Genomic DNA, 16,807 nt, shown 5'->3' with positions numbered 1-16,807 from the left:
ATAACACAGCAGAATGAACAAATGTTTTATTGGCATGTTCATTGTTGTAAACAGCATCTGGCATGAAAAAGTTTACCAAAATCTTTTGATTGTTATAAATTAGGTGGTTTTCCAAAAACTACGGAGGATTGTTCTCTATTGATCTTTATGGACCAAAGCAAAAACTTGCTGTTCCTAGGCTTTGCAATGAAATCATGTTGATTGCATCAGTCTTTGCACCACCACCTGAACTACCAAGTTTGTGTGTTGAGGTGTTAAGAGGTTGCCCCAATATTCAACTACATATAGCTACGGAATCAACTCTGGGAAAAATAAAATGACTTTCAGTGAGTGGAGAAGATGCAAACTTGTAATAGTCTCAGAAACAAAATGTACAAAAAGTAGCTGAACAAAAACTTCATTAACAAGGGGATATACAACCCTAAAGTACCCAGCATCGTCAAACATAAAATGAATACAAATTTAAATAGGCAACTACACTTCCAAATGTACACAATGAAGGTTGATATGTGAAAAGAAATACCATGGTAAATAGCTGAACTGCAGTTCTGGTAAATGGATAGGGCAAGTTTTATTTACACATTGAACACAATATAATAGAGCTGCTCACCGGCTTCTGTAACCTATTAAAAACCAGTTACCTTACAACAGCACTTCTGCAAAATGAACCAACACCTGCTGGCAGCTTTCTGCAGACACCTCTCAGACTACCTGTTTTATGGAAGAATATTCTAAAACCTTACACTTGCAGCACTTCCATTTCATCTTCGACCCTTTGCCGCTGCTTTTCTAGAACCAATGCGTTAACATTTACTTCAGACTCTCTGATGAGGTAATGCGTGTATCAGTGAAACAAACAGAAAAAAGGATTCTTTCATGGCCTTTGCACAGCTTTTATTATTAAGCTATGAGTATCCTGTTTGAGGCTAGTTTCACTAGCTACTATGTGCACACTGTCCTCAAAAATTTCCACTCGTTTCCCTCCCCTCCCACTTTTTAGTTCTAATCTTTTATTTGCACATCCCTTTTAGCTTTACAGTACATTTGACTATAGTGCACAACATGATTCCAAGTCAAACAGTGACCCAACGGGGCACTGCGCTGCTGATTGGTAACACGGCCCAACCAGTGCTGGTGTCAGCGCTTTACACCTAATGAATGTCCTGCCGTAATGGCACTACACAGTAGTAGTGAACCTTTTTATTTTAAACAAAAAAATTCCCCAGGGAAAATGCTATAGCAAGTATCAGTCTTGCGTCAAATCTTTATTTGGTGCTCCATCCAGATAAATTTTTAGTGCTTTTTCTTTACGAGGAGAGTAGGTTACCCGGTGTCCAGTTTTCTGGAGTCTGCTGCTTTCCTTTTTCATCAGTTCATTTCTCTGCTCATCTGTTAATTCCATTAATTCTTCAGTTTTATCCCTAAAAGGTATTAAAATTCAGATTAATACAATAACCATAATTAGATTTCTGTAATTTTTTTCACTTGGAGCAACTTGGTAAAAAGCACAACTAAGCATAATACTCCTTACAGATGATTTTCTTCTTCTCCAGAAACTAACAATCTGTCTAAACCTGCATTTCTAACAGAGACTTTCAGTATCCTAACTGACAGCAGACCCAGGGAAAGCAGCAAGAAACAAGCCCATACTCCTCCATCTACCTGGTAACTCCTATTCTTCAGAGACAACTACAACTCTGCACTTTATTCGGTCACGGTGCTGCCAGCTGGAAAACTAGAAAAAAAACCCACCTAGAAACTACCAGCTGCTCTCCCAAATCATTTTCTTCACAGCCAGCACATTATCAACCAGCTGTTTCCCCCAAACTCACATGTAATTATGAAAAATACTGTAGGAGCAATGTGTTCATGAGGTTGCCCCACCCACCCAGTTTAGCAGAAATTACAATATTCAAGCTCTTCGTCCTCAAATACCTTGCGGCTGCTGCCGCCAGATGATGAACATTTTTCATGTTAACAAAATTTTTTGTCATAACATCCTTTTTTCCAAACAAGCCATACTAATTTCTCAAAGAAATAAACTCAGGAAGTAAAATCCCTGCTCTCTAAAACCTATGGCAAGACTCTGACTCCACAAGGAATAATGGTTCTATTTGAAGAGATGAAATCCAGATACACACTCAAGCATAGCAACTAGTGTTGCATTCAGTATTACTTTCAGGTTTTTGAGAGGGAGGATTGAGTAAAAGGATGAAATGCTTGTTTTCTTAAACAATTAACATAATTAATACTCAGGTTTTTAGGAGACTGAGGAGCACAAACATTCCATCTCAATATTTTAAACCCTCTTTAAGACAACAGAAGAGTATTTTTATGCTTCACTTGATTACATCACCCCCCAAATCTTATACACAGATTTTTTGCATGGTTTATTATACTGTAATAATATACATACCTATAAAATATTACTGCACCATCATCACAAATGTACAAAGGCCAGACATTCAATGTAGATACTTTAGGATTCCAGTCCAAGTCTTGGTGAATCTCTAGTATGGAAATGTCGCATGGAAACGTTCCTCTACCCTGAGAAAAAGCAGTTACTTTGTGAATAAAATAAAACTCACACATCCGTACTATTGAAAAGTAAAAATAGACAAAACCTTACTTACCTTTGCAAATTCTATGTTTTCTAAGGGTATTCCACTTATTTCACTCAGCTGTCAAGTGAAGAAAAATGGTGGATTTAATACCAGTCCACAACAACGTTACGCTGTGTCTATATAAAGTCAATAAACTTGCCAAATCTAAAAGTCAATTAAAATTATTTGGAAGTCCTCCAATGATCCAAAGTATTAGTACAAAATTACAGTGACAAGGTAGAAACTTTTTATATTTCGAGGTTACTAGCATCTCGCAAGTGACACCTGCCATGATAGCATTTCATCACACTTCTCTTAACAGTGAGGGGTGACAGAAAAAAAACCAATAGAAACGATTAAGAACATTCAAGTTCCAAGATACAAAGAGACCAGCTGCTTCACATTAAGCCTTCAGGTCCATCAGTTAGCCCTTGGCAGTTTCCCTGTACAAAACAAAAGCTATTCCCCAGTCAACCTGGGAGCAGGCAAAGCCATAAAACACGCACAACTAAACGCCATCTCCACACTCCTGCACTTCCTACCGTAACCACCCTGCAATTCCCCAGCAAGCACCACTGGCTGCTCCTTCCCCTTGCAGTGCCCCTGCCCCCCAGTGCACAGAGTTTGTCCCCCATCCCGTCCCCCATGGGCGCTGCCCAGCCCTGGCACCGGGTACAGGGCCTCGGTGCAGCCCTCCCTCCGCTGAGCGCTCTCACAGTGCACACAGGCTCATCACTGCCTCACTCTTAACTCAAGTGCGGCTGCAGTCTCCTCTCCATGGCAATGCAGGCACCAACTTTGATTTGTGTTTATCTCTGGCAGCTTATTTTCCCAACACTTGGAGAGATTTCCTCTCTAAGATTCTCACCTCTTTCAAATCTGCTGTTAAAGCAGTCGTGTTCAAATTAAACTGATGGTGAGAAAAGACTAACAGCCAGTGTAACTTTCTAACTCTCATTTCCTTAGGAAACTAGGATAAATAAACAATCCTGACAAAAGCCAGACAAATTCTGAAATGTATTAGCCCTACACTCTGCTAATAAAATTTGTTACTACAGATGTGTCAAATTCAGGTTTCTCTATTACTGGTGGGAGCAAAAAGATTAAGGCCTCTCAGGGAGAATGCTGCTAAAATTGCTCCCTGCACATCAGTTCTTAAAACAAGAGACAAGAGCAGCCAACTCCTTCAGATAGAAGTGAAGAGGAAATCCTGAAGACTGCATGCAAGAACCTCTAGTCATAACTTCATCTCTACCTGAAGAACACAAGAAACCAGTCTGTGGCTTAGTCTGTGTACATACACAAATCCCAGGCTGTTGCATTCTGTGGTAGCTGAACAATGTTCCTCTCCCCAGCCTACAAACTAACGCCTAACTCACAAATGCTGAGTGTTTTAGTAGGGTAAGACTTTGGCAGACTTTATGGATACTATGATTTTTGCTGGCCTCAACATCCAGGGTGGCCTTCTTACATCTGGATACTGCCACATATAAATAATAATTTCCCTAAGAGTGGAAACTGGATATACTGGATTAATAAAATAGCCTCAATACAAGACACACTTCCGCTCTAGATTTCTGCCAGGAAAGTACCCTGTTAGAGGGTTCTGGCCTTAAAGAAAAAAAACATACCAAAGCCATATTTCCTTCTAATCAAAACATAGTTCAATCTACTTGGTGCAGTTACACTGTCCCTGAGCAACTGCTCTCAAATTCAAATATGAAGAGGCTGAAAGGCTTGGTATTTTGGAATACCAAAATACTGGCTCGAAAAAAGAACGCAACAATAGTTTAGCTTTTCTCTCACGTGCGTTTTTTAAGGAAAGGGACACAGGTAATATTATGCTTCTTAAAACTTCAAGATACGACTTTTTTTTTCCCCATACATTCACCTAAATACTTTGATACCAGACCATTCTATGAGACTATGAAGTAAAGCTGGTAATTTGTACGGCTTTAATAGGACAGGACAGGTTCTCAGATCCTGAGGAAAAAAAATAGTCACAATGCAATAAGATTTTTGCAGCTATGACATCTCTGGGCTTCCCAACAGAGGACATCAATAAGGCTCTTAGATACCACAAGAAACTTGTATCACGTTACACATTTTACCTTCTCTTTTAATTCTTCAACGCTGCTGCTTTCTAGTACTACCTCCTGGAAAGAATCTAATTTCATCTCTGATGGCCTCCATCGTCTCGATAAAACAGCAAGCTGTGACATGGATTTCATCTTTTCTACTCCTAGGAAAGAAAGAGAAATGTATTACATTAACATCACAAAACATCCTATTTCAAATAAGGGCTTTTCCATAGCATAAGCATACTCAAATATGGAAGACTGCACTACACATACATAGACAAACTAAGTAACCTATTAAGTGTGCTGCAAGTAGTCCACCAAAAAAAAGGGAGGGGGTCATGGGCTAGGATTTAGTTGAACTTCTTTGTTATCAACTCCTTTCAAGGAATTTTTTCATAGGCAGCATCTCTTAGAAGCCACACCATTTATTCTTCTTTAGGGCACATTTTTCCATCACTCCCAGCTCAGTTATAGGTACAATATCTATCCACCTAACCAGAGGCTGACCTCCAGATCTTGCATTTGCATGAGACATTCCTCAGCAACCTGGTATTTATCCATGTGCTTCACTTCCTTTACCAAAATAAGCTTTCCACCTTCGACTTCTATATTTCACACACTAACTACACACTTAAAGCCTGCTTTACACCTACAGCCTTGAAGAATTTTAATATGTACTGCCTCCCACCTTTTTATGTATCAGTTTCAGGTAACAGAGCTTTCTCTGGCTGACAGGGTAATACTGTTACAATCAGATAAGCAGAAGTGATATCAAAGGGCTCATTTTATTTTAAATCAGTCTATAATTTTGTAATTTAGTATGAAGAACTTGTGGCTTAAACATTTATGTCTACTATTACACGCTTGTTTTGCATGAAACCACCACCACTGTTTAAGCTTCTCCCTGAATACCTTCTACAGTCCTTGCCTCTGACTACATTTGTGCCACCTTTCAATACTACCCTATTGTCCAAAATGAAGATACAACCACCTAAGGCTTCCTGGGATTTATTTTCAAGTCTGAAGCAATTACACAAATTCTATTCAGAGGCAGAGAATAACTAATTTAAATATGACTGCAACAGTGTGATGTAAAGCTACTATGCTAAGAAACTTAACTGTAAATTATTCTAAATTGCATTATTTACCTGCCTAATGTCTTCAGTGCTTAGCTGAAGAACAAGATGAAAGCAATGGTGGTGGTAGGCCTTACAAATCCTGACTTTTAAAAAAGGTTGACTTTACACTCTTCCAACAACCTCTGTGGTAGCAGCAGGTATATACAACTTAATTTTCACAGAATATAGTGGTATCTAGCTGCATCTTCTACAACTGGATTAAAGTAGCACCATTTTGGGCAGAACTAGACAGTTATACAAAATATTACAGGATACTTGGAAGCCTGGTAGTCTATAATAGGGCACGTCTGTGAACTAGGTGGGCTGCAGTGGTCTAAAAAGTAGTACCTCCAAGACCTACTCACTACAGAAACAGTACAGCAATGACTCTAAAACTAATGCAAATATATTTAAAACTGTACAGTTTTAACTGAAGCGTGAGCTGATACATATGCCTATAGGAATCCACAGGCCTCCTGAACCTCTCATGTTCATTTCAAATTCTGATACTTGCATTAGCACAATTTTGTTGAAAATTAAAAATACCAGGATTGAAAACAGCTGCCAAAATACTGGAGTAACAGCTAAAAGAGACTTAAGCCAGTTATGCTTGTGAAGAAAGTTCCTGAATGAATAGAATTCACATTCTTCTTCTAACCATTAACAGCAGTATCTGTTAATCTAGAGGAAAAGCAGCATGGCTTACTTTTTTCCCCCTTAAATTATGCTTTTAAGGGCATATTCAAAGAATAACTTAAGAAATGCCATAGTTTTAATGATATTTAAGCAGAATGATATTTAAGCAGAATTTAAGAAACAAATCTGCTCTGTAACATGATTCCAAATTTGTTCTGATGAAAAAGGTCTTTTCAAAAATTTAGCACTTCATGACAAAAGATGTTTTTCAACCTTTGTCTGAAAACTACAAAATGACTGAACAGCTGTGGTGACTTTAAAAATAAATTATATATGTATTATGTATACACACACACATATATTTCAGCTAAGTACAAACATCACCAATACTAGTCCAAAACACAAATAAAAGCATAATTTACAGGTATTCCTACAGTTTTTATGTACAATGAAAACATACCCATGCAAAAACACGCCTACAGTACTCAGTATGTCAAAAAGCTTCCAATAAACCTACAAACCAATGCTGCTACTAGACCTTTTGCTCATCACAGCCACAGAAAATCTACACTTGCACAATCTGACACCCCTTGCCTTCATGCAGAGCATTTGTTTTTAATTGTTTGCTTCTATTTTTCCTAATAAAATGCTATTAAAATGTCAGTAATAGTCTATAAAAAAGGAAAAAGGGAAGATCCGTTTTCCAGTGTTCTCTAAAGAAAAAAAATCTCTAACATTATCTTTAGTTTCTCTTTAAACTGTATCATTACCTTCAAGTATTTCTAAGAAAACCTCCCAATTGCTTGAAATATTGATATCTTCTTCATAGATATGATAATCTAGAAACACAGTGCCTGGGTTCTTCCAGGTTTTCTTTCGTAGGCGAAACCTGTAAATACATCACGAAGAAAACTGAGGTTTTTATCTGCTCATAAACACTTAACCACTGCCAAAATTCAAAACTGAGTATTTTCTAACAAAACTGAAATATAACTAATATGAGGTTTAGTCAGGTTTATGAGGAATGAGTTTAACATTCTGAGATAGTCCTGACAGCAAGGTATCACTACTGGCTCTTAGTGCTGAATTATTCATAATCATAAGGAAAACAAGCCTGTATTGTTCTTGTTCATTGAAAGAAATGTGTAGGGATTTAGAGGAAGAAAACAGTTTCCTATTTAGGATAGGAAAACAGAGTATTCCCAAGCACTTCAGACAGTTTTGCTGCTCCTTTTTTCTTTTTTTTTTTTTTTTGAGGGGGAAGTGGGGAAGAAGGGGAGAGGTGGAGGCTTAAAAGAAGATTGGTGTCTTAGTTCTACTGCATCAATCCAGTCACAATACAAAAGCATGAGGTTTGATTTAGATACGGAGATAAGGGTATAAAGAACTAAAATGAGATTAAACATGAGTACAAAACTTTAACTGTAATGGTTTTCCCACACACAAAAGCAGGCATAAATTTTGTGCTGTGCGCCATAGTTATACGGCACTAGAGAACATAACTAGGGGGCACAGCAGTCAAAATTCTTTGGCCTAGTCATGGTGAGGAAAGGATAAAAACCCGGTCCAGATGTAGGTTTCTACTCCTTTTCTCAACAGGAAAGGGCCAATGTTTGTCTTCCAATGTTTTGCTCCAGCCTGATTTTAGGCATACATCAAGGCCCCACCAGCTTGCTTACCACATCTTACAAGTTTCTCTTAATTCCAGTGAATACAGTGTCAGCTATTCCACAGTAAATACCACATCACTTGGAAACAACAGCAGAGAGTATGTTGAACCAAGGCCCCAAAGAGTTCAGCTAACAGATTATGGGTAAAGGGAAGACAGTACCACAGCAGTATTAGCACTTCACTACAAAAGATGAGTGGTTTTTCACACTTTGCTGAAAACTACTAAATGACCGAACAGCTATGTTGACTTTAAAGACAAATTTGTCTATAGGAATCTGCAGGCCTCCTGAACCCTATGATAATGCCTGAGGCAGTTTGCTGCAGTGATCTACACCGGGCCTGCATCTAGACAGAAGGTGGCTTTTTTGTGAACTGATTTACTCAATGCTCTCCTTTCTGAAGGAAGTCACCCTTACATAATAAGGGAGAATAAGACTTCTCAGATCTAAACCTGTAGACATGTTGCACACTTCTACATAAATACTATTCCCTGTATCATTCTACATGAGATGAAAGCCAAGAATTGCGCTAAATTCTAAATTTATGTTTGTATTCACAATCTGATTCAAAGACCACAGTAACTTATTTCTGCTCCTTTCACCACTTCCTTTCTCCACAAGAGAAAAAAACAAAACCCACATTTTAAAATACCATCTGATCAGGTAACTTCAATGTATTGCAGTCTCTTTACCTGTCAATTGTCAAGTCTAGGCCACATTGTTCTCGAAGCTGAGGAAGCAGCTCCTCTTTTGACTGTCGGACAGTCATTCCTTTAGCAAAAACCGCATCTAGAAGAAACTTGCATGGCTGTGAACACAAACAGAAAATTATTAAAGACTTTTTTTTAACAAAAGAAAGCAGATTTGCCTCCTGTTCATGTTTTGTGACCAGTCCCATCCAACTAGCAAAATGACCATTAGAATGCTTTTCATTAACAAGGTAGGCAGTGAATTGATTAAATTATGTTTAGCTAATTTGTGTAGCAGCAGCCTCTGACAAGTCATTCAAACATTCTGCATGTCTGCCACTGCAGAAATAGTGTCTTGTGTCTATATAATTGCTACCATTATATTAACAGCCTAAACAGAACTTTTAAATAAGCCATATGATAATAAAGATGCCACTTTCTTGGCTTTCATTGGTCAGACAAACCAGAACTCCCATGACTGGAAGTTACTTTTAAGTTTATCTTAATTATCTGCTTCATCGGTTCAGCTTCGGTCTCTTACGCTTATCCATTATTAATACTTATGCTGTAGTTTGGTCAAAAAACAGAATCAGAAGTCAAGGTGCATACAAAGTCAGCTTTTAAAGACTGAAATCTATATAGTGGAATTACTTGTACACTTTTCATGTCCCAAAAGATGTAACAAGCGAGCTGTGCTATTGCAACAGAGGCATTTTTGTTTCAGGCTTGTACTATGGAGAAAAGACTATTATCCAGTTCACAATTCTGGTAAGCACTGTCTGCAGTGCATGAATGTGACAAATTATATCAGTACAGTATTACTGAGAACTGCAACCATGAGCAAAAACAGTTTCTGATTTGGAAAGAATTCTACATGACTTCATACATTTAAGGAAAACAAAGAAACAATTATTTTCATTTGTCCTCCATTTACACTGCAGAAATAAGAGACACGTAAGAGATACTGTAGATCCCATTCCAGTTGTATACTTGGAACAGCATAAACAGAAATAATCTCAAACTCCCTTTCTAAATCCAGGAAAACTTGCAGGAAAATGCAGAGAAAAGAGGGACTTTCTTCTTTCCCAGATTTCAGGGGAAAACCTTGGCCAAGGCACATATTAATATTTTCATGAATCAGTCCTGAAATATTCAACAACTTACCTCTGGCTCATTTACCAAAAGTTGATAGACTTTGACTCTGTATTCACCCTTCTTAAGGGCTCTTCCAAGTCTAATAGTTATCTAGAAGGCAAAAGGTGTATCTGTTAGAACTGATACCAAAATTAGAACTATATTTTGTAACATGCTACGAAGACCAATGTAATGATTTCACCTGGCAAGTTAACAAAAAATCATAAATTATCTTCTTAAGTTTGTCTATATTGTACCAATATATTTTTAATGATTCAAAATAACTTCTGAATAACCTTATTGTCATCAGAAAAAGATGAAAGTGTCTCATTCAGTCGAACACTCTCAAACTCTTGATTGCTGGCGTAGACTCTAAAGACTTTGAAGTGAGAAGATGGAACTCCAACAAAAGGCTCCAAATGTTGCTTGAAGGCAGACAGTGTAATTCTTTTATCAACATGCACCATCAGCCCTAAGCAAAAATAAAGATAAAACAAGCATAAAACACCGTGCTACTAATAAAAAGTACTCTATTATATTGTTTCCATATATTCACAGTTATCACTTGCAGTAAAACAGTACTGCAAAGTCAGAAATATAGTTAATGCCCACATTTGCATTTTATCTGAGGATACTGCAATCTTTCAGAGCTTTGCTGTATTTTAAGTGTTTATGGGCAGATACTCCTGGAAGACATAGCAGTTCCAAACTGCCCTATTTTGCAATCAGTGAAATAGTGGAGCAAAGTATTAAGTACTCCATTCTGTAAAACAACAGAGAGAATCAGATGGAGCGTTTGCAGATAATCTCAATGGAGAGACAGAAGTGCTTCTGAGTTGGGGCTGGCCAGGCACATGCCACTAAACCTTTTTTTTCTGCTGGCTTTCAGGATCAAAAATTTTGTTTAATTCTGTGGTCTGGAATGTCACAAGATATCACAAGGCAAGCTCAAGTCTAGATTAAGGGACTTTTTCATGAAATGATTTTGTAATTAAGGAAAAGCCACTGTAGTAATATGAAATTCTGGAAGGTAAAGTGAATACTTTATCTTTAGAAATTGTGTTTCTTAATAGATGCAATTTGGACTACAGTATTATATTGTGTCATGACTCATTAGAAGAAAAAAATTCCTATTCAGAATATTTAACTGAACAAATAAGATTTAAATTATAAATCCATTCATGTTGTCATACTAAATAAACATAAAAGCTCTCCCCTCAGGATAATCATTTATACAGCCTACTATGAAAGTGTCAAAATTACAGTAAACAAATAATTTCTTTATCCAACTAGTCCTACCAAAGAGGGAAAAATTAAAGTAGTTCAAGATTAACCCCAAAGAAAGATCCTATCAGGCTAAAGGAGTAATTTTCGTAAAACTTTAGCAGCTGCATTTAGATTTCCCTGTAGTTTTAAAAATGAAAATATTTGTTCACAGAAATAGAAAAAAAAATCTGCAAAAAAGATTTTACTCTATTATTATTACATCAGGATTTCTGGATTCTGGAAAGGAAAACCTTTGCCTTTCAAAGTATTTCTCTTATATCATGCTGTCCTTTAATTATTCTTTTGTTAGTTATAAAACATATGCAGGTACTGAGCATTGTTTAAATGATTTATCTTTATGACAATTAATATACTACTTAGGCTCTTAGACTGAAATTGTTCAGACCTTTTCATGTCAGCCATACACTTCATTGTACCTATTGTACTTCAGTCAATGAAGAGCAACAGTTTACTGAATTAGAAGATCAATATCAAGTATATCTGAATTTTCTTTACGGTCAAATACCTAGGAATTTTCAGGTTTGTTAACCTAAATGTTAACAGAATATTGCTCTGTGAATGACAGTAAATAATCTGAAACTGGTGTATCATCATCATCAGATGCAACTATTTTCCTTTCACTGGAAGACAGCTCAGCTTGCTCGCCAGAAAAAGCTTTCAATATAAGGAAACATGTACCATAGAGGTAGCTTTTCATTTTCTTAAAAAAAGCAAGACACTGTTCAAATATGTAATCACTTACTACAAGATCAAGATCAGACTAGACTTTTGCTGAACATGACACCACGTCCCATCTTTGCACTTTCATTAGCTTTAATTTGACATATAATCAAGTTTTTCAATACTGTCATTAGACTTTTTAACACAGCATATGAATTCAATAGTAATAAAAAGCTGGAATATTTTAAGGCACTTAAAGAATACATACATTTTTGCCCTTCTCCCGAACCTTCATCTGAGGTGTAGGGTTCTGACTTAAAGTACATATATTGTGCTTCTCCTCTGCTCTTGCCACTTTCATCGTATTCACTATCTGTTCCAGAATCTTCTTCTGCTGTGTCCCAGGTTTCTTTTTTCCCCTGATTTGCTTTTGATCGCCTACTACTTGTGATACTATGAGAATCAAGTCCATTAGCCAAGGGAAGTGGGGCATTGTCCACATTGCATAAAGTATCACTGCTATGACTGGAGCTGAGGATATCACTGTCCACTGAACTGGTGCTCCTGTCGTTGTTTACATCTGAATCTGACCGCTCCTCGGACTGGAGATTTTCTGGATCAGAAATCTGAATTTGGTTTTCAAGTTCTCTGTTTTCTGCTGATGCTGAAGAGTCTATTTCATTTAAAGGTGATTCAATGTTTTCAAAATCACTGGCTTCTGTGCTTTTGCTGCTGTCTCCATTATCCCCCTCCTGCTGCTGCTGCAGGGACAAGCTTTTAAGCTTTTCAGTGCTTTCTTCCAGAATTGCCTCTACAGATTTCATATTACCTACAGGTCCTTTTACTCTTTCACAGGCTTCATCCAGGTTGCCTGAATCTCCGCTAGACTTCAGATAAACTGCTCGTCTAAATTGAGATCCAGGTGATTGCTCTGGTAATGAAACATATAGTCTGATTGTATTTGCATGACGATCCAAAAGTTTCCATAAATGAGAATCTGTATATGCCACATGATGATCTAAAGACTCTGAGCTTTCAATAAATACCTGAACATAAAATAACAGTGTTTTATCATGTAGTGTTTTTTTAAATAAAGTAATAGCAACAACAGCAAACAGATAGGTTTGAGCACACATTAGAAATTATGTCACTGAGAAACATAACCTTTTATAAAAAAACTAAAATACAGGTTTAGAAAAAGACTAAGGAGTCTGTAATAATGATTTAACTTTCATAATCATGTTAAGATTGGAGTGAACTGTAACCAGACTGACCAGCTGCAGTAAACTCTTACGTTCAGAAGTGTATTTATAATCACTTCATGCGCATCCTTCACCTGTACACTAACACTAGTTATGGTAGTAATGAGCCTCACAACTACAGTTGGCAGTCTTTCTTTATTTTCTAGTATAGCATCCTAATTAAGAAATCTTTAAATGTATACCTGGGTAAGCAATGGCGCAAATTAGAACACAAGGGAACAAATTTATCTTTTCCCTTTATCAAAGGCCACTGCATTGTAGCGACAATGTCAATGCGAAAGGGCTTGAAGTAACTGAGTAACAAGTCAGTGCCATTGTTTTGCTCAGCTACAAGCCATTAAATCCTTCACTAACCTTTCTTCACTGAGGGTAGTGTGTTCTTGAGCTTAAATTTCAGAGACAGAGGATGTACAAAATGCACTAAAAGACATGCTATTACTACTGTAGTAAAAAGGGCAATGCTACAGATGTTAAATTATTTAAGTATGAAGTTACTCTTTTTCGGAATACATTACACAACTATTACTGGAAACATTTATTAGAAGTCTTTTAGGAAAAACAGTATTAGTTTGGTTAGCAGGAATTTGCATAGTAAAAATTACTGAAATTAAGGCAAAACCCCACCCAAAAACTTGCTCTTAGTTTTGACATTTGTTTCTTAAGAACTTGAATGCTGAGAGCAGGCACAGCTGTTCAGGAGGTTTAGAAAACAAATTAGGCAGGTTTCACAGTAATATGCCGACCTTTGTTCCCTGAGAAGGGTTGACTTTTAAAAATCTTCATCGTAAAGGTTGTTAACCTACCATCATTTGAACAACTGAGCATCAACCAGATGTCTGATTCCAAATCTGCCCTACCTTGTTATGTACACTTGGTTTCATATATAGCCTATAGTATTGTATTGGCCCTGGCTGAGATGGAGTCAATTTTCTAAATTACCTTTGAAGTCTAGAAATACATGAAGTGAACAATTTAAAACCCAGAGTATGTACCTTGTTGCTTCTAAAAAAGCCTTCAGCTTTCAGTGTCTTGCTGGAAACATTCAGAAGACGCAAGTCATTATAGCAACGTTCTAATACTACCCGCATTGTTTCAGCAGGCAGGTGTGTAGCCTGAAAGACAACACTGGCAATAAGGTAACATGCACATTATACGTAATTTCAAATACTGGAACAGGTATTTCATTTTTTGAGATTATTCACAGGAAAAGGAAAAGGTTTATTAAATTACAAATTACAGAAGACAACGTGAGGGAAAGCCTCCCAAATCTGTTCAGTCCCACTTTCTTTCCTCCATCCTTTGATACATAGCAAATGTTAGTTTTTCCAAAAGGTCAGTAGACTGAAGTGGCTTGGCTTTGCACAGAACCGGCAAACTGTTAATGACCAGTAATATAAGGAATCAGTCTTACTATTTAAGGTATGAACCAACTGAAAATGAGACTTATTCTTGACCATGAAGTTTTGCACACTATTCACTTAATTCTGAATGAGACAATTCAAATCACTGAAATCATGTTTCATAACAAATATTATGAAGTTATACCAACCACTGAACTATATGACACAGAACTGACCAAGTCAAATGTCCGTCTTCCAATTCAATAGAAGCAGCAACATCCTATGGTTTAAGATCATCTAAAAATCAATCTGCATCTTAACAAGTGGCTGCTGGGATGAAAAGGAGGGTTGTAGGGAGAACATAGACAGCTTTGGATGTTAAATTTTAATTACTGAAGCCAATGGGGGAAGTTACATGTTGGTTCAGTTATATGGCAACAGTTCACTAGTTCTGCCACAGACTGGCTACTCAGTGAGGTGGTTCAAGTTACTAACCCAAAAGAAAATGAACCTGACTTCTTCCCCAAAAAACTTATTATCTGGTAAGCTAGTAAGCAATATGGCCAGACAGTGGCTAAGCTTGTGCAAAAGCCAGGGTAGAACTCTGGATGGAAGCAAGAAGCAGACTGCTGCAGTGAGCAGACAGACAAGCTCAACTAACAACTAACCTAACCCTACTGGGCATGACACACAGTACAAACTATCAAAGGTGCAGGGTCTCATTTTAGATATTTAAATTATGACACATTTTCACAGTTAGAATGAAACTCTGTAACAGAAGTCTTTAATGACTGTAAATTACCTTTGAAATTAGCTGTTTAAATTCTGAAACTGTTTGATTCAAATAAGCTCGTACGCTTATTGGAGAAGCAACAGATTCAGTCTTTAGGTCAACTACATGAACCTTTACCATGACCTCTGCAGGGAAGAGAAAAAAGAAAACAAAACCACATATATATATATAAAAAAAGAGGAAATTCAACAGGCAAAGAAAACACACATACTGATTGTATGTACTGATGGTTAAGGGGTTACATTAAATACATACAAATAGTAAAGAATTTGAAAAGCAGTCCAATTTCAGAATTTCATTTTCAAGTTTAATGCCAAAGAGGCAAACGTGTTCCACAGTTTGACAAATTTTAGTATACCTTAGAACTACTTCAATTAGCAACAAGCTGGTAACACAGCACAGTACGTAGTTCTGAGTACTGACTTCGTAAAATTTAGTACAAAGTTTTTCTTCTTGCGCATATCATAATGAAGTTCTATGTTTTACAAGTTTTATTTTCATGCCATCATGCAATATACAATTTTAGTCTATCCTTGTCTATAAGTAATAACATGTCTTACCACCAGGTTTATAGCATTGGAAAATTTGGTCAGGTCTTCTTGTTTCCAACAGCAAGTCAAACATGTATGTTGATTTGACACCTCCAAGTAATAAACCCATTGGTGTATCCTCTTCTCCTTCATAAGATCGTTCCAAGTAGTCATGAAACTCATCATATTTGACAAGACGACAGCAATCCAAAGGAACAGCCTCTTCTAAATCCATTAGCTAAATCGTGCACACAAAAAAACCCACCCAAAACATTTAATAATGATTTGTGAGTTTAGTTTTTCCCTTGTAAGCTAGAAATATCCCAATACTATATATCCAGGAATCCTTTGAATTGACAAATTTCAATTTGGTTTTAGAAAAAACAGACTCATACATCATTATATCCACATGCAGGCAATATATTTACATGTTTTCAAAATCAAAAGAGAAGCCTGCATCAAAATGCAGAGAAGAGTGAAGTTTGAAAAGTATGCATATAAGCACATGAAGACAGGTCCCAAAAGTATATTCAGAGAAATACATTGCCCACCCGTTATACCAGATGGCATCTTAGAGAGGACCAAGGAAGTCATATCCACTATCTTCCATGCATCCCAAGATGTTAACACATTCCAAATCCATAACTGCCTTGCTGGTACTCTCCCAGCCAACAACACATATAGCAAGAAACAAAGACTACAAGTAGGTAAGCAAGAATAGATGTCTTCAACTTCGATCTGTTTCTGGAAGGCAAAGATCAACAGATGCTTTGGTGCCCACTGATGTTATTGCATTAGCTATGCAGGAGGTTTCCTGAAAAAATTCTCTTTTTACATACCTAATACAGCATTTTAACTGCAATAAAAATATTAGTGTTCAGAATTCTTTCAACTTACTGTGGCTATGGCAAGTCTAACATCAGCTCTCACTGTCTGATTTTAAATTAAGGGTCGTAAAAACGTACTGCCTTTTAGAAGGGCAGGCTATATCAATCCAATCAGAA

At 37.0% G+C, this 16,807-nt stretch overlaps 1 protein-coding gene across 4 annotated transcripts in view; it reads right to left on the bottom strand.

Moving 5' to 3' along the window:
• Positions 1-1,185: 1,185 nt before the first annotated feature.
• The window catches only part of USP47 (ubiquitin specific peptidase 47), a 54,145-nt gene continuing 38,523 nt past the window's right edge, over positions 1,186-16,807 (bottom strand). For all 4 annotated transcript variants that reach the window (XM_074884905.1, XM_074884904.1, XM_074884903.1 and 1 more), the window contains 12 exons: positions 15,834-16,041; positions 15,283-15,398; positions 14,133-14,252; positions 12,147-12,924; positions 10,228-10,403; positions 9,962-10,042; positions 8,801-8,916; positions 7,209-7,327; positions 4,715-4,845; positions 2,634-2,681; positions 2,417-2,547; positions 1,186-1,421 (listed from right to left, as the gene is read on the bottom strand). In XM_074884905.1, the coding sequence (XP_074741006.1) occupies positions 1,247-1,421; positions 2,417-2,547; positions 2,634-2,681; positions 4,715-4,845; positions 7,209-7,327; positions 8,801-8,916; positions 9,962-10,042; positions 10,228-10,403; positions 12,147-12,924; positions 14,133-14,252; positions 15,283-15,398; positions 15,834-16,041 (2,199 nt within the window). In that variant the 3' untranslated portion in view covers positions 1,186-1,246. The remainder of the gene's footprint in view (positions 1,422-2,416; positions 2,548-2,633; positions 2,682-4,714; positions 4,846-7,208; positions 7,328-8,800; positions 8,917-9,961; positions 10,043-10,227; positions 10,404-12,146; positions 12,925-14,132; positions 14,253-15,282; positions 15,399-15,833; positions 16,042-16,807) is intronic.

This window comes from Strix uralensis, chromosome 15 (genome assembly GCF_047716275.1).
Source record: "Strix uralensis isolate ZFMK-TIS-50842 chromosome 15, bStrUra1, whole genome shotgun sequence".
NCBI lineage: Eukaryota > Metazoa > Chordata > Aves > Strigiformes > Strigidae > Strix > Strix uralensis.
This window is presented reverse-complemented; position numbering and strand designations above follow the sequence as displayed.